Source organism: Lingula anatina, chromosome 8 (genome assembly GCF_051362555.1).
Source record: "Lingula anatina isolate TDL-2025a chromosome 8, LinAna3.0, whole genome shotgun sequence".
NCBI lineage: Eukaryota > Metazoa > Brachiopoda > Lingulata > Lingulida > Lingulidae > Lingula > Lingula anatina.
The window spans coordinates 19,880,077-19,902,196 of NC_141774.1; the positions used below are offsets into that span (position 1 = coordinate 19,880,077).

The window sequence follows — 22,120 nt, forward strand, 5'->3', positions numbered from 1 at the left end:
AATTCACCCCGCACACAATGGCACACGACGGCCATGTTTACTAACACAACACCATCTTAGGCTCTCAGTTGAAGATTATTACTGTGCCCCACATCATGTTTTATTGTATTTGCCTGGCAACTCTCGAGTTTATCACTGTTTGTGACTGATATTCCAGGAAGTGCTAGTTGTCAAATTTAAGGACACTCCACTTAACGCCCTGTCTAGACCCTTAGCTGAAGAGGAGTACCTTTTTTATTGAACAGAGTTAAAGGTGAGAAGTAGAATGGCACTTGTGGAATAGACCTAAGTTATTTACACTCCACTGGTAAGTTGGAATGAATGAATGAATGAATGAATTTGGTGATAGATGTATGTATAGGTTCTACTACGAACTTGTGTTAATCTTTTTCTTTTCTTTTTATTATTTATTTATTATATTTTATTTTATTTTTTTGGAAAAGTAGTGTTAACCATGGAGTAGTTTTTTTGAAGTCAGTATAAAATTTTACCAGGCCATGATTATCCTAGATCAAGCAGCTCCACCTGGCTATAGACGCTCGTCCTTTAAATAGATAAAAGATCAAGAAGTCTTTTCTTAAGTACACAGACATATTGAAACAAGGATAGTCCCGGTATTAGGGTTGGATACATCACATAGTTTGTTTACACATCTTGTTTACCATGTACCTATGCCACGACATGCTCGCACGTGCTTCATACGCCGCTTTCCTTGCTGAAATCGGTCACGCACAACTTGAAAAAAAAGTATCTATAGGCTGATGGTAAATGTCTGCAGTTGAATGTATTTATTAGGGTTTATCTGATTACGTCTAATATGTTTGCTGTTGCATCCACTTAAGAAGGTTGCGTGATGTTATATGAAATGTTGTTAAGCTTATTGATCAATGTTACAGGTAACGTCTTTGCTGAGTTACTCCGTTAATTAGAACTTTATTGGTTGCAGGATGGTTGATTAAGAAGTTATAGTTTAAGTCACTTATGGGCAGGTGTTTTTTACGTGTATTTTTTGCCTGTTCCTTATGTTTAAGTGAACTTTAAATAATTAGAATGTAATTTTTCAAATAATATCTATCACAGTGTCTAATAAGGTTGATTTAAACTTTTTGAAATAATATGAACTGAAAATACTTATTTTATTGTGACTCTGTGAGTAAAGAAAAAATAGATCTTGATAAAGAAAAAAAATGACAAAAGCACGAGTAAGGCATTTGGAATGTATTTAAGTTAACTTTTAAAATTATTATTATTGTCTGTCATGTTTCTGGTTTCATTTTAGGACTGTCTAGCGCAAGCTCCAAGCCAGCATAGAATGTCTTTAGTAAATAATTGAAGTAGTACCCTCCTGCACAGTGCCCCTCACTGTCATCAAACTCTGTCCAACAGAAACATCAGCAAAGCTTCGATTATAGAGTTGCTAGAAAGGATAAACACAGCCAATTTTTCATCAAGGTGTGTTCTTAAAAACATATTCTTTGTCACTTAATTTTTTTAACACGTGGTAACAGCGTCTTTTATATGGTTTAACTAACACAATTTTTTAGAAGACAATGGGATGATTTTATTAGTAAGCCAGATATGCCATATCGCTTTGTAATTCAATTTAACACTGTGACAATGACATGCTTCAGGCAGATATCACTGTAAGATTCTGAAGTAGAAGATTGTTTTCTCTGTCAGTTTGCACTGTTAATATTGATACACATGTTTCTTGGATACAAAGGGCATATTCAGATTCACAAGTCATACTATCTGGCTCGGTCTAACTCTGCTGAGGGATTCTTGCTAAAGTGCAGTCAGTGGAATCAGCTCAATCAGCACAGACTGGTTAATTACCCCCTAGCTGCTTGATAAAGCATGTCAGACAATTAAGCTGATTTCACTGATTGCACTTAAGCGAGAATCCTCCCCCCCCCCCCCTCAACACACACACAGAGAGTTGGACAGACCCAGCTGGCAGGGGCTGTGTATCTGAATACAGTCTATGTGATGAAGCAGTTATTTGCTTATTACATTATTTTCAGACCAAAAGTTTGTCAGGTGGCCCTAGAACTGGATGATTAACAAAGGAGACCTTTGTTGAAAAATCTGCATTCTCAGATTTTCATTTTCTTTTCAGGCAGTGCCAAGAATTATTCAGTTATGATGTTGGAGTCATGTGACAAGATTTTTATTATTTGGAAGTGACACAGAATTTCAAGCAGGGGAGGCAGGACACATTTACTGTGGAAATGACGAATATCAAGAATGCAGCTTTGCATAGACACTGGGAGAAAAACACAAAGTGTTAATCAGTGAAGAGTTATGAATGAGCCATTTAAAAACAAAAGGTAGGAAAAATGTTTTGATTAACTTATCCGTTAAATATTTCTGTTACTGTTATTATTGTAAAATCTGATATTTTGTAGGAAGAACAGGTACGGTATGTCAAGAAGATTATAAAAAAAAGCTTTTAATATGATATGGCAGCCCTTGATTTGGATTTATTTCAATTTTTTATTTACATTGATATCAATAAGATTATCAAAATGTTTTAAAGATGATTCTTCAGTCCTTGGTTTGAATTTTAATCATTCTAATTATTTCTATTGATTGAGTAAAGTATTTAATTAATTTTACTGTGAGTGCTTTTTTTTAAACACTATTCTTCTGATGGTATTCAACAACATGTGCCTAGTACCATTATATTCTGTCTGAGGTTTGATGGAGTTTATGCAATGTTCTGCTCTGATAAGTAACTTTTTATGATATTTTATATAAAGTACTAGGTAACCTTGACCTCTGGTGGTTTTCTAATGTTATATTCTGCAAGTTATAATTGTTACACTACCCATGCATTAATATCATGAATGTGTTTAGTAAAGGTTGACCAAGTGAAAAGATTCTTCCATTTACCCAGTAGATCACTTTGATGTTTCTTTTGAACATCTCGATGGCCTTTTTCAAATATTAGCTTGCCGTAAGGAAGAGGAAATGGCCTTGGAATATATGAGTCTGTCTTTGAATTGATGTACTTGAACTTCATGTGTTTGATCTGTGGTATTTTTGTTGTAAGATCTGGGTGCAGTTACCCAGGCTTTGTTAATTTTTGAGAGGCATAATATATGTGACTTTCCTCTAAAGAACATGTACTGTACCCTGAGCTTCATATCACTATATACTAGTAGTGGTTATCTGATACACCTCTTAAGAGGTTTATAGAGACCAAAAGAATGTGTATGAAGCACATATCATATGGGTACATGCTCACGTACATGTGTACGCATGCACACACACACACACACACACACATGCATGTGCACGAAATAAAATGCAAAGGTGCATAAAATAATACTAACTGCTATATATGAAGGTGCATTATTGGACAAGCATGCACGCACGCACCCACAAACACACGTAGAAATTGAAAAATTCAACAGCATCTGTGTCAACACACCGTGTAGTTATCTACTGTATCATTTCCTCAGCGAGGATCAATTCGTGTCAAAACAAATGACCACAGTAAACATGTAGTGAAGTGTTCTCTGTCCTAAACAAATATGTCCGCGACCCCCTACTGTTCTTAAACCCACAGTTCTCTTCAGTGTAGTTCTGCTTTGGTGCTTACACTGTTAACCATGTTGACAATAAAGTAGCTTTCAGTGGGAATAAGCAGATTTTAAATTTTTGACTGGATTGAGTGCCCCCCTGCATGTGATAAATATCAACAGAGAGATAAACAAAGCTCGTTTCTGGGATATTAATCGCCTAAGGTGCCTGATCCTCCAAGAGCCCAAACAATGTGATGACTGTCTACGTATACATATACTGGTGGTGGGGGGGGGGGGGGGGGGGGGGGGGGGGGGGGAGGAAAGAGGACTGTACTAGTATACCTGTTCAGTAATCCTTAACTTTTCCTGTCACATGTACTTTGTATTATTGAAATGTTTTAATTACTTTTCTGCAGAATTGATTAAGGTTCCCGGTTGAGATGTTAAATAATTTGAAAATAGAAAACGAGCAGATAAATGAGTGAAGTGCTAAATAAAGAGTTGTGATATTTATTTATTTATTTATTTATTTATTTATTTATTTATTTATTTATTTTTTTATTTATTTTTTTATTTAATTGTGGCAACTTGGAAAATGTTAATATAAAAAAAAAATGTGGGTAATAGTTGGCATTGTGTTGAACTCTTTTAATTCCATTCTTTTAATTTCGAAAAACAAGCACTTGACCTGCGACCTTGTTAAATAGCCTCCCACAAAGATAAATCTCTTGACGGTTTGTTGAGAAAAAAGCATGTCTGATTAAAAGGAGTAAATCTCAAGTGCTTTGTTATTATGCTTTTATGCTGTTTATCTGATTTATAGGTTATGTAGAAGGATATAATCTCAAAGGTTTTATTTATAAAAAGGTTATTATTTTTTCTGACTTATCTTTATTTTGTTTTGATTAAAAAGAAAAAAATTCTTTCTGATTGATGTAGTACATTTGTATTGGCTGATTTATATTTGGCATGATTGTTTTAATACAGTATATATGTTTTAGGGTTGTGGCAGTTTTAAAATATTAGCAATCTGTAAAAGAAGATTCTTAATTTCTTCTCTAATACTGAATGTAAGTGCTGATTCCTTTTTTAAGGGGAGTCATTGATATTGCATTTTTTAACTTTCTTCTTCTTTTTTTTATCTAGTTTGTCTCACTTTTTTTGCAGAAAATAATTATCCAATGCACAGTATTACATACACCATGCACAGCCTCACGTAAAAAAAAATGAAAGAAAACAAGATTGTTGTTTTTTCATTACGGAAAGTAAATTTGTGGTTGCTTTTATTATGTTGACAATGTTTTCACATCCAAGACTACAGACGTGGTTAACAAACCAAGTATGAAGTTTCAAATTATGAATATAATGGCAGCCAATATTCAAGGACAAGTTAAGTCTACAATTTGAAAAAAAATGCAGAACTTTATTTAAAATAATTCAGTTTATTAAACTGTGATTGTCATTAATAAATCAAATTATGCTTAGGAATCCCAAGACCTCCCAAAACCTCTCTGTCAAAGCCTTTTAAACATTTCACCTATGTTTCACAATGTATTTGAATGATTTCATAACCTTGTTATAATTACTAGCACTATAGGCCAGTCATTTCAGAGGAGGGTTCTTTTTCAGAAATAAAAAAAAAGGTATTGATTATTTTACCTGGACCCACCATGAGATATGCCATAGAACTTGGATCTAATTCTGTTTAAGCTTTAATGTCAAAAAAGGGTGTTATTATAACCCCCCCTCCCCCACCCCATCCTCCACTTCTACTGGATATGTTTGTGCTTTTAGAGAGAGAGAGAGAGAGAGAGAGAGAGAGAGAGAGAGAGAGAGAGAATATCGTACCTGTGCTTGGAAATTACACTATAGCAGTTACACCATGACTGCCATAGTGCTGTAAATACTGTGTAACTCAGAGAATTTGGAACTAGCAGGAGGGCTTGTTTTAGAGTTATGCAAAGATTTGAAGAAGGCAATGGTCATATCTTGTAAACTGCCTCAAATATAAAAATGTTTGGATAAATATTTTCTACGCTCTTTTGTGAGAAATTGATTTTCCACTCAGTTGTATAACAAATTAAGTTAGGTGTCTTATTTAGTACATTAATGGATATCCACTACATTTTATACTGCTAGTCTAGACGCTTTGCACACAGCCCCCAATATTAGATTTTATTAATTAATTAACAAGACTAGTTTAAGTATGTAACTAAGGATATTTTAGAATAATTATTATATAATTATATGCATACACATTATGCAACTGACTTTTAACTTCTAGTAAATATGGTAACACTTTTATACAAATTACCAGTAATGTAATACATGTAGATATAATACTGCAATTGCATAAACTGCAGGCTTACAAGGAAGTCGGGTTTTAGATTTAATCGGGTACAAATTTATGTGTACTTTACACTCAGAGGCACTGGGGACTCTTGGTGAGAACCCTAAAAACTTGGTTAATTGGAAAGTGTAACAGTTGGACATCTCTCCTCCCTGTCTAGACATGGCTCCTCTGTGGGTCCTTATATATTTCAATTACCTCAGGCTGTGGTTAGGACGGTCTGGAGGTGTGGTCACACTGAACATTTTGAGACTGGGAATTGGTCCAACTTGTAACCATGTGAGGATAGCCTAGAGCTGTGTTCACACTAATAATTTCAAGATTGGAGTCTGTTTATTTATAACACTACAGAAGTAGAGACACATTTTTTGCTCTGTTTGATAATTACATGAAAACTTCTGTGGCAAAGGGAGTCACTAGGATAGGCTACATAAGGAAAGTAATGATAATTATGAGATAAGGTGAATAAATTTTAATAACGTGATGAAAATTAACTGAAAAGAAAGATGTAATTATTAAAGGTGGGGGTGCAAAATATATCAATCGCTTCAGGCTGCGGTTAGGAGGGTCTAGAGGTGTGGTCACACTGGACATTTTGAGACTGGACATTGGTCCAACTTTTTCCTATGTGAGGACAGCCTGGAGCCGTGTTCACAATAATAATTTTAAGATTGGAGTTAGGTCCATCTTGTGTACTGATTTGAAAGCAGCCCAGAGCTGTGGTCACACTGGACATTTTAATGAAATGGTCCCCTGTTTGCAGATGTGTCCCAATTAGTTTACATTATTGGGTTCTTAGACTGATCACAGTTCAGAATCATCCATGTCTGAACACGATTTGCTACTGTTCTTTAAGAAGTCAAAGACTACAATATAAATAAAACTGACAAGATTCATTAAAATGGTGTGAAAAGGTGACCAAAGCAAAGAGGGTACCAAAGGTCTTTTCATCTTTGTTTAATTTCTCATGTTATCGATTAAAAGTTAGGGTATTCTAGCACAGGGTTCTTTGAGAGTTCGGGGCTATAATTTTTAGAATTTGGACTGATGCAGCTACTGATACTGGGGTTAAGCACAAGTCTGTCTACTGAGCAATTCAGCATTGTTCTCTTTGGATAAGGTAGAGGCTCAGTAATTTTGACATAAATAAATTTTTATTGATTTTCAAAACAGTATTTTGTCTGATAATCTGAAAAGATTAAAAAAAATATTATTCTAAATCTCAGAGTCTTTAAAGGATTTCTTATAAAAAATACTCCCCCCCCCCCTCCTCTTTTTCTTTCTTTGAGAATTAAAAAAGGTAACATGTTTTTGACCAAGGGAGGTTTTCAAATTTTTTTATATAATCACCATACATTTAGTAAAATTAAATGAGATTTGACAGCAGTACAGGCACTAAACAGAGCTGGGAGGTAGCAGACACGGAAACCTTTTTAAAACCATGATAATTATCATAATCAAACATAATTCGTTTTGATGGCCTCAGCACCAGTGATGTTACTTGGTGACCCCGGATGCAAATTGACTTTTGTAACATCTGGCCACACCCAGAAATGGGTTAATTAATTGCTGAATTTGTTTGTTTGTCTCACATATAATTATTCTTGTATTTGTTTCTTTTTACTTTTGTTTTGCAACCAATTTTTGTGTTTAAGTCTATTTAATACACTAGCAAGGATATATTGATGTGTGTGTGTGTGTCACAGTGTGTATGTGTGTGTGTGCATACTTGTATCTGTGTGTGAGCATGCGTATGTTGTGGAGATAAAATATTACCCTAACACAGCTTCACAAACACGTAGCAGTACTACAAACTCTCAAGTGACATTATTACCAGTAATTCAGTTACAAAAACAAATACAAGAACCTGATATGAACCAATAAAAGGCCAACTGGTTATTGTCAAGATGTCAACCTGCTGCCAATTGCAGGTATTATTTAATTACACCATGCAGTCAATAGTAGGGATAGTTTGGTTGTATTGGTGATTGGTAATATATCGCAGAGTCACCTGAGTGTGGATGTGAAATTTTATGAGTGGCTCCTCGAGAACTTGCACAAAAATCTTGACTAAATGTGTTTTTTTTAGTTATAATATAATTTCTTCCTTTTGTTATTGGATTAGTTATTGATTTTATTATAATTATTATATTTTGAAAGTGGGAGGTATGGTAGCCTTTACTTAATCCCTTTATCATTTACTTATAAGAAATAATAATTTATTTTAGGTTTGTTGATAGTTGGAATGCCAGAGATAAGATTGTACTGAGCTGTATGAGCTTATTTCTTTGCTTATCTTTACTTGTTTAAACGTGTGCAGTAGAGCCTCATTGTAACCTCACCCCGCCCTGTGCTGTCCTGGCCAAACGCAGCACTCACTTGAACAGCCAATCAAAAGTCTCTGTGGTGTCATGTGACTTGAAGTGTTTAAAAGTTTTGTGGCAACCACTCCACTGCAATAGGGCTAATTGAACTCTTGAGGGTACAGTGAAGGACCTTATATTTAAGAGTATTTATAAGCAGAGTAACAAAGACTCAGATGTAGACTGATGTATACTGGAAAGATTTGACTGGGTTGGATGATGGAAGGGGCAGAATTTGAAGTCATGACTGATATTTTAGGGTGAGTATTTTTTTGGTTGTTGAAAAAAAAAAAAGGTTGACGTTAACACCAGGCTCTTTCCTGGTAGGCCTGGGTATTTGTGGTGGGGTTTTAGGGGTTGACGTGGGGGGGGGGGGGACGGAGAACAGGTTAAGAGCCACCTGTTTAGCTGGAAAAAGTCTGCTGAAATAACTGGCTACAGTCCTGTATAGCAATTATATTTTTTCACCTGTTGATCAACATAAAAATACTGCATTATTTTCATGTGTATAGTTAAGACTGAATTAGTTGATATAGATACTTGTGTGTAGAAAAACGTGTGCTGTGACTAAGGGACCGTTCACATGAAAAATCTATTTTCTAAAAATCTAAAAATCTATTGGCATTACCTAGTGATCACGGTCTGTGCCCTGAATACCCCGCTGCGTAATTAACTAGCAGAGCGAGCGAGTTACTTCCAAAGCTGTTTTTAATTCTCGGCTGCACTCGGAGGAGATTCTCATACCTTGACGCATGCCCACAAAAGTAAATGGCGGTTGCAGTTGCTTTGAAAAATGTGTTTGTTGATTTTGTGCAACAACAAGCACTACCACTAGCCATATTACGCGTCTGTATGCTTAAGTTGTCAAAACTAAACTGATGAACTCCACAGCTTAGAGATACTACTGCACATGTGTCAAGGTGTCAGAATCTCCTCTGATCGAAGCCGAGAATTAATTACAGCTTTGGAAGTAACTGGCTCGCGCTGCCAGTAATTACACTGTGGGATATTCAGGGCACAGACCATGATCACAAGATACCGCCAATAGATTTTTAGATTTTTAGAAAATAGAGTTTTCATGGGAACGGTCCCTTACATTGCTACAAAATAGAAGCATTTTCATTGACCCATCATTTGGACTTCCAATTCCAGTTTTAGATGCTTATATTTTAAAGGAGATGTTTATCATACTAGGATCATGTGGAGCTTGGATTGTCTGTCTTTATTAAGAGAATTAATTTAGACCCTTCGAATTATTATTCAAAACCAAGGCTGTACCCCTTGTCACATCCCAACACAATTGTGGCACATCTAACACATTTATTCTACTGCAGGAGAGAGAGCATTGTCATAAATGTATTTTAATTAACATTATATATACAGGGGCGGATTGAGACCGACTTCTGGGTCTCCCGGAAGATGGTCAGATTTTAAAGTTTACTTTGACTGGTATCTATTTTTCTTCTGTCAGAAGATGTTCAAAAATAAAGGATGGATCAACAAAGATAATTTGGAAGACTGTCAGAAAATATCTCTGGATCCACCCTGATATATGCATATTGCATAGTGAGCGGCATATTTAACATGTTAGCCATTGCAAAAGTGCATTTCTGATCGGGGCCATAGCAATAGTCCGAAGGTTCAATAGTCCGAAGGTTCATTGGTCCAAATGTTCACCACAGAATCTTCGGACCAATGAACCCTTGATTAAAAAAACGATGAAAATGTTACCGTTTTTCAGACCAATGAACCTTCTCTCCCTTCAGATCAGCCGAGGGGTTTTGTATGAGTACTTGTACATGAGAAGTCTGAATAAATGATTTTTTTTCCTTTTCACTTTTGTCCCAGAAGTGCTAATTTTTATAACTGGTAAATGTTAATTTACCTGATACAAAAATAAAAAGATAACATTATAGTGGTACATTTTTACATAACATGTTTTCTGCATCCCAATGCCATGGTGAGTAGCCATGGTGAGTAACATGCTGTTTTCATGCTCAAACCCTCGTGTTGATTGGGGCGAAGGTTATAATATGTAGTTAACAATTGGCATACGTATTTACGTCATCTACATTGACGCAATTCCACCCTATTACGTTTTAGGAACATCAGTTTTATTTCAAGCAGGAAGTCTAATCAGTCAATTTTCTAAGTAGTGTGATGTTGTGCATTAAAGATTAATTGCTGTAAGATTATTTTTGAACTTTGTATGGAATATGAATCACAGAAAATACAGCATTTTGTAAGTCTTAAATCGTGATTTATGTGCACTTTTCTATAAGAGATGATTGCCACCTTGGTTATGTGGAAACCTGTTTGTGTTAACTCCCCTCACCCCCCAATATGGTACTAGAGCCTTTGGTACTTGTGTTTTCATTATGAATATTTTTAGAGGTCCACTTTCATCTCTGATGTATCAAATCTATATTTATATAATAAATATATATATATACACTGGCTGTTAATTAGTCATGTTAATCACCCTGCTGCAGGTGTCAAATTCAAGCTAGGCTAGCCTTACAGTGGCGGATTAAGGGAGAAGGGCCCCCATGTCTCCCCCTTTTTGGTTAAAAAAAAAATTAGAATTTTGACTAGCTGAATCATAGTTCGAAACTGTACCAAATGGCACCATTTGGCCTTTTAAGACAAAACAATGAAGGGGCCCTTGAGCAGGCCTCACACCCTATGTCAAGGGGGCAAGGGTTGGCTTCACATGTGAGGCCTATCATTCCTTAAAAAAAAAAAAAAAAAAAGATCCCTCTTCAAATAACCCTATATCCGCCCCTGCCTTAGGATTTTCCTAATGAGGTGGTGGCAGTCAGGAAAAAAAGGAGATACTGTGGAAGTCATCTAGGTTATCCAAGTACATTGTTATTGTGCTAATTGGGTTGCTAACAGATACGGAACATCAAGACTAAGTCCTTGATTATTACTTAACGAGGCTTTGACAGCCTAGCATTTTACTTGCACGAACATATGACGATTAGAAGGTTCAGGGTATGGATGTTACTGTTGGCTACGTTACAGTGCCAGTGCTTCAGCAAAGAAATTCATCAGCTGTATTATGAGATATTGGAGTACAAATACTTACATTATTGTTTTATGAGATGTCAGATGAATTGAAGGGTTCTCAGACATTAAACAGATTTTGAATGTTGCTGTTTATTGCTTATTCCAGCACAAAAATTCATCAGCTGTGAGAGGATATTTTTTAAAGATAATTTAAAGAAGCTGTTATAAACTCTGACAAGACAATATATATAAAGGAGTTCTTCAAATGCTTAACTCTCTTGTATTTGACTGGTTCCTTTTGGAATCTTGCCATTCACTTAATTTTAAGATTTGGAAAAATTCCTGTACGGATTTACTAACAAATAGGCTGCCTACCTCCTCTTCGGATCTTAATGTATCATCGTTAGCCTGCTGAGTATTCTTAAGGATTATAATTTTCAGTCTCATTGGAAAGGAAAAGTCAAGATTTTGCCCGACGTTTTTTTCCCTCCACCAATTCCTATCCCAAATCCTGTAACCCCAGTCCCACCTGATGTATTTTAATTTGGCATCTCATTGGAAAGGAAAAGTCAAGATTTACCAGTCATCTTTCCCTCCCACCCATGCCTCCCCCAAATCCCTTAGCTCCAACCCCATATTCTAATCTTCACCTTCAAGATTTTATGAAGGGCTAACTATTACATTTCTACAGATTCAACTTCTCAACATCCCTTCTCTCATATAGATATCTATAAGATTTTTGTTTGGTTTCGGAATGCACAAGGTTAAAGTCAAGAAAACTAGGTAAGTTGAAACAGTGCAGTGGTCAACATTGATTCTTTGTCCATTTTTGTGTTTCTTTATAAGCATATCCCAGTTGAAAAAGTACCATGAGAATTGATCAGACATGTCGGAGAAAGTTTCATGGGAAGTGAAATAGTCATGCCCCTAGCAAAATGTCAGGCCTGCTGCAAATTTGCAGTGAATTTGCAGCAAATTTGCTGCAGTATTGCTGCAAACTGTCATTCTTTCTTGCAAATTTGCAGCAAAATGATCTTTCATGCAAACTCCTTCAAACTCGTTGCTGCAAACTTTCAGGTTTCATGGTAAAAGGTTCACTTTTACAAAAAAAAAGAGCCCCCCCCCCCCCCCCCCCTTTGAAATTGTTGGCTATCTGTATGGGCCTGGGATAGAACACCAAATCCAACTGCAGGAATGAGTTGTGAAATAATTCACTGAGATGGAAAAAATTGCTTAAAACAAATTTTTACGACGGGAAATTTCGATTTGGCTGGAAAATTTCCAGATAGGATGCTGTAAACTAAGCATAACAATATTGATGTCAAAATTGTCATCCACAGGAAGCGAGGTATGAAGAAGACGGGAAGCAAGGCTGACGGCAGTGGAAACAAAGTCACACAGAGTCAGCCACAGGTTTCACAGCCACAGTTTCCAAAGATAAAGTTCCCAAATATGACTGCCACCCTGTCCTATACACACGTGACCCAAGCTCAAGTAAGTGGTGTTAGAATGCGCATGTTGGCCTGTGTGTGTGTGTTTGTGTGCAAGTTTTGTTGAATATAGCCCAGAGATCGGCCTCAGTTTCAGACCAGACATTTCTTCTTACTGATAACTTTAGTTCAGATAATTCATTCTATATAAGTTACAGTGTACCTATAAACAAGAATTTAGTACAGTATTTATATGAAACTTCAGCAATATCTTTCTCTTTAAAGAACAATGTTTTATGTTATCATAATTAGTATTACTACAGTAACTGCAAGTAGACTCTAACTTTGTCTAAAAGTTGTTTTGTGGGACATACATTGTGTGCATGTTCAGAGTATATATGCAGCATTGCCAAAAGTCACAGCACTCAAAAGATAGACAATTGGCTGATAAAAATTATCTCCATAAAGGAGTTTATTTTTCACAACCGCGGTTGACTTGTAACTTCACTGCCTCACCCAAAAAGTTTTGAGCAGATTTTCATTTGATGAAATTATGAGGATAGCCCAGAGATTGGCTATATTATATTTGATAAGATTTTGGAGGTAATCCAATAAATATATTTTATTGATTACTTTAATAATAGTATACATTGAAATACTTTGGAGGAAGTTTGAACTCCCTGAGTGCTTTAATTTTGTAGTTCTTTCATGGAAATAAAATTATCCTAAAATCGAAAACTGCGGAAACTGGGAAAGTCACGGACTAGGTGTTAATGCTTTGAGGTGGTATTTGAACAAAATGAATATATTTGATTCTTAGAACGCTGTTTCATTGATGAAACATACTACTGTAGAAATGTTGATTATTAAGGAGTTACAAAATTTGCCCACAGTTTTTTTGTCAAATGCATTTTGCAAGTTGATGAAATGATAAATCTTTTTAAAAAATTGAAATGCTGAAGTGATCTACAATTTTGAGTAACTACCATAAGGATATTTTCAAAGAGGATTTGATTCTAGGGATCCTTTCCACATATAATCTTGTCATATCATGTAGATGTATGGAGGTTGACAGTATTCAGTGAAAATGTGTATGTAGAACGGTTTGTATACTAGGGTATGAGTTGTATCAAGTTCCACCTGTGTTACGTATTAATCTAACTTTTTTGTTGTGTGTGTTGATTCTGTATATATTATATAATTTACATTTTAACTTGTATGTATTTTACAAAGTGTTATTTTTGTATTATATTATTTCAAGATTTGATATATGTACATGTATCATTGAGTTTTATTTCAGGACATGAGCATGTCATTCAAATGTATGTGATACAGCATGTTATTGCATTGTTAATTATCAAATTTACTAATAAAGTAGTAGTTTTTCATAAATTGCAGACATACAGTAAGTACTACAGAAAAAAAGTTTTTTTTTCAGCATTTTGGGTACATTGAGTTCAATAAAACAGCACATTGGACTGTTGTATTTTAGACACTGGCAGATATCGTTACTTCTATACTTTGGGCTGTCACTGATGCTTGACTATAGAATCGTGGAGAACTCGCGGACTGGTATTTTATATTCTCGCTGTCATTAGAAATGGGACCTACTCTGTACAAACCAGTCTGGAGAGAGAGTTCTCAGGGGGCTGGTTAAACTTGAGATCTTCAGACCCAAATTTGTGCCGATTTTTAGTTAGTCTAGACTTTTTTAAGGGTTTCAGGCCCCAGTTTCACAAAAAAAAAGGGGTAAGATTGGTGACTGTGAGCGTGTTAACTTGGTAATTCAGCCAGGGAACCTGACTTATGATTTTTTTTTTTTTTTTTTTTTTGTGTGTGTGTGTGTGTGTGTGTGTGTGTGTGTGCAGGCCCGTAGCCAAAACTTTCAAAAGGGGGGTTCTTTTTATGAAAAAGTGAACCTTTTCCCATAAAATCTTCCATGTACCTAGATCAAATTTTACCCAGAGTGGACCTTTTCCCAGCAAAAGGGGCGGTTCTTTTGAATCCCCCGAACCTCCCCTGGCCACAGGCCTGGTGTTTGTGTGTGTGTGAAATGGGGGCCAGTTTTTCTCCAAGATGTAACACAGGCCCATAGCCAGGGAGGGGGGGGGGAGAGTGGGTAGAATGAAGTGCTCCTTTTGCCGAGTTAAGGCCCCTTCTGTATAAAATTTGATATAGGTACATGTATATGAAGATTTCATGGTGAAATATCCACTTTTTCAGAAAAAAAGACCCTCCGCCCCTTTGAAATTGCTGGCTACGGACCTGAAACGGTTACTTTTGGTCTAGAACTGTAGCTCTTTCCTGTTTGTTATAAAACAGGCAAAATATTTTATTTCACTGGACCACTTCTGATTTATCTTAGTTTAAATATTCAGAAAATTTTGTCTGAAGAATGAGACCAATTTCTGATCTAAAATTAAATAATCCTTCAAGTAATAGACCTGTAGAATATATGAGAGTGTACTTGATGTATACAGAGAGCTGTAAAAGACCTGAGTGACAGCTCTAAATACATCATTTTGAGGGCTCTCGTCTGATAACTCGGCCACGTATGAATTCATCAATAACACCAACAGGCATTCGTAACAATTTGCGATGGCAAAGGTCACGCATACGCTTGTCAGTTATGTGGTAAAAGTGTCAACAGCAGCATGGTAAGAGTTTTTTAAAGGTATATTTGATCTTTTGGAAGTATTATGATGTTTTTGACACACTATTTGTAAGGGTGTGAGCAAATATTGACAGAAAAACAGAAGAAACCTGTGGAGCTTGAAAAGCATATTGATTTTCCTGAGTATACACTCAAGTGTATAGAATTAGTGATAGAAATTGAAATAAGTCGTGGATTTTTTTTTCTACTATTTTGTATTTGAAAACATTGTAGTTTGCATTGATTGTCTAAACCTAAGTTTTTTTATAACTGTTAAGTACAGGAAAGTTGAAGGCTTCTAGTGTATTTGGAATTGGAGATCAGCACTGTGCCATAACTTATGGCTTAACATTATTGAGTGTTAATAACATTTTGCTTAATGGATTTTTTTATGTGTCAAAGGGATTTTCAACTTGCATTTTTTTTTTACCAAAAGGTGTAAATGATATTTACATTTTTTAACTTTTTGTGAAAATTATAACTTCATAGAAACAGAATTTGATGAAATATTACACCCAAGCAAGATAGATGGAGAAAGTATTTTGAAAATCCTTAGAAAAAAATCACTTTGAATGTGTGTTTATAGATTAAAAAAAAAACTTTTTCTCATATATTTGATAAAGAAGTGTGTCGAGCAGGCTCAGAAAAAAAAAAAAAATATATATATATATATATGATAAGTATTTTAAGCTCATTTTTATAACAAGTCAGATATATTAGGATGACAGACTAAAAGATGTTGGAGACTTTGGCTTCTTGAAAACTGAAGAAGTCCTCTACAGGGGCGGATCCAGGGATATTTTCTGACAGTCTTCCAAATAATCTTTGTTTATCCATCCTCCATTTTTGACCGTCTTCCGATAGAAAAAATAGATGCCTGTCAATGTAAATTTGAAACTCTGACCGTCTTCCGGAAGACCCAGAAGACGGCCTCAATCCGCCCCTGCTCTAGAACATCGCATGTAACCAAGGAGATGACGTAATGAATGAGACAGTATTGACTGTTAATACAGTGGATATAGTTCTGGTAATTCAAGTTCTGGATTAACCATTGTTTTCAAGTGAATAAGATCATTAATTGAAGCTTTTATTGGCAATTCTTTGACAGTTTTGTAAAGCATGACTTGAGAACATTGTGTGATTTCTCTTTAGATTAATTCCCAAGTTTATTGGACAAGTGCTCCTTAAGTAACCACCTAAAAATGATTTTTTTTTTAATTGAAGAGGTTTCCCTTATAGTATTGGCTGTTGTCCTTCAACAAAACAGAACATTGATTATGAGTTTTGTTTAGTCAGTTGCTAGGGAACATTCTGTTTTACATGACCAGGTCTTTACTTCTTTTAAGAGAGGACAATTTTTCTTAAAAAGAGGACAAGTATTCTCAGCATTCTCTATAATATATGATTGGCATCCACTACATATTGATATAAAGTGTGATTGTGCAAGTATAAATTTGAAGTTTTATACAGCCAGAGTTTATTGACCATAAAATAATCAAGATATTGTCCAAACTTTGAGTGCTCTGCTTGAAATCACTTGTCAGTCCCCATAAGAAGAATTAAAACTACAAATAAATGCACAACAGACATAGTGATTATGTAACTTATGAGTGAGAATTTACAGATATAAAGTAATAAGTAGTTTAACATGCAGTTGAGGCATTTGAAATGATAATAATAAAACTGTCAATAAGCACTTGTTCATCATTGAAATTACCCTTCTTGTGTCACATTATGAACTTAGATTACATTTTGAGATATATGTAGCCATGGAAAAAATAAATACCAGCTCATAGGTCAGTGTTTTAATGTTGGAATGATTTGTCCAAGTGCACAGTATTTACTGAAGATTACAACAACGGATAAAACCAGATTTGCCAAAGGGTCTTTTTGCCAAAGATTACAGACGTAGGAATTGACATGCTGTGTTATTGACTGTGGTATTAACATAAAACTTTGATGCTGAGTTGAAAATGTCTGGCTGTATTTCTGATTAGATATTGCAAAGACTTTCTCAGAAATGCTCAAAACTACTGAGATTTTGCAGGTCATTAGTTAGATTTTTCCAAGACATAATTTGTCTGGTGAATTTCTAATAAGACATGCTGTAGTAGTAGAAAGCTGGAAACTGTCACACAAGGTCTGATAACTCTGGGATGTGATCAGACATTTTACCAAGACAATCTTTCTCTGAAATTTAATACCAATGAAACTATCAGAGATGATCAGAAATACCCAGTCAAAGTGACACAAAGTCATTTTCAAACTATTTTTGACTGAGTCTGTTTTCGATTACGTAACCTGATTGGACTTAGATAACATTGGACTTTGCTAAAATGATCCTCAATTTGACATTGGAGCTTGGTTTAGTTGGCAAATAGAGCCGTGTGGATTTTACACCCTTCAGACTTTTTTTTTTTAAATTTATTTATTTATTTTTATTTATTTATTTATTTATTTATTTTTTTTTTTTTTTGGGGGGGGGGGGTTATTTCCCAGTATCTGCAGTCATTTACTCCAATGTGCACTCTTCTGTTTATGTTGGGGTAATTACTAACTATTTCCCATCATTTCCTATCAAACTTTCTCAGATGTATCTGCTCATATTCTCGTGGTACTTTTTCAGCTAGACAGTCTCCTCCATACAACAGTGCAGAGTGTACTGTAATCAGATGTGTTGACAGTGTTTACCAGGGACGGATTCAGAGATATTTTCTGACAGTCTTCCAAATTATCTTTGTTTATCCATCCTCCATTTTTGACAGTCTTCCAACAGAAAAAATCAGATACCCCTCAATGTAAACTTGAAAATCTGACTGTCTTCCAGAAGACCCAGAAGACAGCCTAAATCCGCCCCTGTTTACAGCTTATTATCTTTAAGCTTTTGTTAATCTTCTCCCTCATGTAAGATTGTGTAACATGTGGCCATACATTTCCGTTTGCATAATGTGACATGTAGCAATGATTACTGCTAGAGTTTTACATTTATTTTGTAATTATTGCTCTACAGACCCTGAGTTTTATTCAGAATACAGCCACAATCACCTGAACTATCCGTATGCCTTTTATACACCACAATTACAGTTATCATATATATTATGCACTGGAGAGAGAGAGAGAGAGAGAGAGAGAGAGAGAGAGAGAGAGAGAGAGAGTTTAAAGTGAATCAGCTAGCGAGATATTGTAAGGCAGAACTGCCTCCAAGATATTTTATCTGGTTGGGGCATGTACGTATACCTTTTTTATAATGTATCGTTAAATATGAATATTGACCTTGGGTTTGAGTTGTTGCTTATGTAAATAGCTGATTGTTCAGTAATTACCACCCTTAGGAAGTCATCAAAGATTACTTCTTGCTGTGCTTTATAATGATGACTCCAGCTACCACATATATTACTGTTTCTATGAATCACAGGTGGTATTTAATATGTTTGGTAATTTACTTATTTGTTGCTTGATTGCTTCCTTGATTGATGAATTGATTTTTAACAAATTGTTTTAAAACTGGTTTGATTAATTGAGCGATTGAATTATTTACTGATTGGTTATTAACTGGAATTGCCATCCAAAGTTGATTGATTATTATTATTTTTTTTTCTGATAGATCAATTACTAGGGTAACCATTCTCATTAGGGGGACGTGCAGGAATCACATTGCTTCCATCTGTCTCACCTAACACATTCTACTGGCACATCCAGAAGCAATGTCCACTTCCCTCCACTTCCAAAGTCTTTTATCTAGATATATGGGTGTTATATTCCCCCCCCCCCCCCAACCTCTATCTCTTCTGTCCTTATCACCTTTTCAAGATTTTTTTAAAGTTTCGTTTTCTTCTCTAATTTAAAACTTCTTTTTTTAAAAAAATAATAATAATAACTGTTGGGACTTCTACTCAGCTGCTGAAATTGGACTTAATTGCGGAAAGTTGACTTTCAGAACTGAAACTTTACTCATGTTCATGTTTGATTATCTCAAATAAGTTTTTAAATAAAATACTGTGTAAGTATGTCAATATATTTTTTTATCGTTATTGTGTCTCAAGAGTGAAAAAAATGATAGCAGTCTTAACAATTTTATAGGCATGGGTTGCATCCAGCATTTGTGTTAGCTAGAACTTAGCTTGAAAACTGAAACTTCCTTATTTTCATGTCCAACTCTATGAAGCGTAATAACCACTTGAAAATGGACAAGAGCTAGTTAGAAAAGAACCCATGTCTGTGATTTCTCCCCATTGTGTTCCACAGGTTTAAAGCTTTGTTTTGCATTAACTGCCAGCAGTCATGAGTAATTTAATGGCCGCAGCCTGCCAGAAATTGTAAAAGCGAAAAAGATCGGAAAAAGAAAAATAGGCATGTCAGGCATGTCAGTTGAGCACCAATAGATGCTAGTACAGAACACATGACACCTCAATGGGGCCCTGCTTGTTATAGTTAATTGGACGTGAAAGTAAAATGTTGTAGTACTTGAAAACGGTTTTACTCATTAAATTTTTACAGTTGGTTGGGCAGTTTTTTTTACTCCTGTTAGTAGTTGAACAATGGGAAAATGTAAGGGAAAAAAATCCAGGCTCCTTCATTGAATAAAAGTGGGCAGTGGTTTGCTGATTAAAAAAAATCTATAAGTAAGAAAAAGTTTATGTTAAGTTAGCATACCCCATAAATTACCAAAATACCATTTACTATATTAAAAATGCATGTACATTTCATTAAGATATGCAACTGTGGAAATAAAATGAATGGAAAATCTCCATAGGAAAAGTGTGTAATTTAATGTCATGTTGCTATGGCAACAGCCATCACAGTGATAGAGTGGTTGTAGGAGGGGAGAAGAGGGGTTGAGACATTTGTTTACATGGCTTTAGGAGGTCATAAAAGCTTTACTTAATGTAACCAACACTGGGCATTGCCTTACTGAGTTCTTATGTGTTGGACTCCCTTAATAAAGATAGGATGGAGCAGGCCTGTAGCCAGCATTTTCAAAAAAAAAAAAAAAAGAAAAAAAAAATGGTGGTTGGGGGGCTATTTCAGAAATAGTAGACTGTTTACAATGAAGCCTTTGTGGACTTGGATCAAATTTTTACCCAGAGGGGACTTTTTCCAACAAGAAAGATGGTGCGTTCAACACCCCCCTCCCTCCCTGAGCCTCCCTTTCCCCTGGCTATAGGCCTGGTGGTGGTTTACTGTTCAAACAAAATCTATCTTTTTGGCAGGAAAAGATCCACTCTGGATCAGTTTCTAGATGTCATTTTCTAGTTGGTCAGCTATTGAGGAGTTATATGGAAAAAGGGCCACTTTTTCAGAAAAATAACCCTATCACCCCCCCCCCCCCCCTCTCCTTTTCTCTTTTGAAATTGCTGGCTATACAGACCTAGCAACGGTATTTGAATTTACAAGTATAGTTATCCAATAATCCATATATGCAGGCTTTGATTTTCTTTCAACTAGGGGGACTATTACATGAATGATCCAGTTACTAGTATGTAGCCTTGGGGTCATATAGCAGTTCTAAACACTACAAAAGCACTGACCAACAGCGGGAACAATACAGCAACAAAACAAGGTTGCATTATTGTAAACAAATAAACAAACACGCATATTCCTTGCTTTTATTTACTAGTGACCTTTGTGTATTTTTCTTAGCCAGGGTCAGATTTGGAGTGTAGTTATAATCATAGAGAATCGTACTTCTGGATTTGGGTGATTTGAAATGGAGGCCGTCGTCCTGGTTGGTTCGTTACTATGGTTAGTGTCCAAGATTAAGAAATAACGGTAGATTAAAAAAAGATGTTTTATTTTAGAAATTTGTTTTATAAAAGTGACCAGTAATCAGGATAGATTTAATCTTGTGGAGTAGAGGTTTAGAGGTGGGTATTTACTTGTTGAATTATTTTATAGCCTATATACCTAATATTTACAGGTGTGTGTGTGTGTGTGTGTGTGTGTGTGTGTGTGTGTGGAGAGAGAGAGAGAGAGAAAGAGAGAGATTGAAAAAATTAGGCAGTCACAGAAGCTGCACATTTGGCCATACTTAAATTGATATCGATACAAAACCCCCGGAAAGATGATAATTTTCAGAAGAAAAAAATATAAGAATGACACTAAAATAGGGCCATATTGAGGCATTTTTACACAGTTAGGCCATAAATATGAAACATAAACCTGTCCTGGGGGTGTGAGTCTTTGTCCTCCAGGTTCAGACCAAAGAGCTCAATCTTTCACCTCCAAGGGGAATTGTTTGATGCTGGTCTTGGTTGTCACATATTAATGATTGGAGACACAAGATATAACGGTGTCATCTGTCTATTTGGGACCCCTCGGTGGCTGTGGAGTGACAGGTCATGAAAGGGGCTGAAATTATGGCATGCGTGTATGCTTTTTTTTCTTTTTTTTTAAATCTTTAGTTGCTAGTTCTTTTAGGAGTAGTGTAAATGTCACCAGGGAGAGAGAGTAAATTACACAGGGAAATGTGAAATGACTTTTTTATCATTCACATGCAGCCGAACTAAATTTTTTTGATTTTTCAATATAATAATAATTTTTCTGGTATCTGCATGAAAGAAAATTCGACTAAAGATAATAAACAAAAGTTAGAGTATAGAACTGGAGAGAATAGAGTAAAGTATCCATTACACATCTATTCTTGCTAGAATTAGAGGACTAAAGTGACACCTGAATAATAAAATTGACAAAACAATTATAAAAACTTGCAGAATATACATGCAAGATATTTATACAAACACACATAGTAAAACTGTATTGACCTCTAAAACAACCTTGTTAAC

The 22,120-nt window shown here is 35.4% G+C and overlaps 1 protein-coding gene across 3 annotated transcripts in view; it reads left to right on the top strand.

Moving 5' to 3' along the window:
- The window catches only part of LOC147760538 (uncharacterized), an 88,055-nt gene continuing 65,935 nt past the window's right edge, over window positions 1-22,120 (top strand). The window contains exons 1-4 of one of the 3 annotated variants that reach the window (XM_087019272.1): window positions 1-253; window positions 1,280-1,452; window positions 2,120-2,330; window positions 12,596-12,749. In XM_087019272.1, coding sequence (XP_086875398.1) covers window positions 2,305-2,330; window positions 12,596-12,749 — 180 coding nt within the window. In that variant the 5' untranslated portion in view covers window positions 1-253; window positions 1,280-1,452; window positions 2,120-2,304. Of the gene's footprint in view, window positions 254-1,279; window positions 1,453-2,119; window positions 2,331-8,313; window positions 8,504-12,595; window positions 12,750-22,120 lie in introns of those variants that run through there. The other 2 variants (XM_087019273.1, XM_087019271.1) reach the window with 2 other exon arrangements.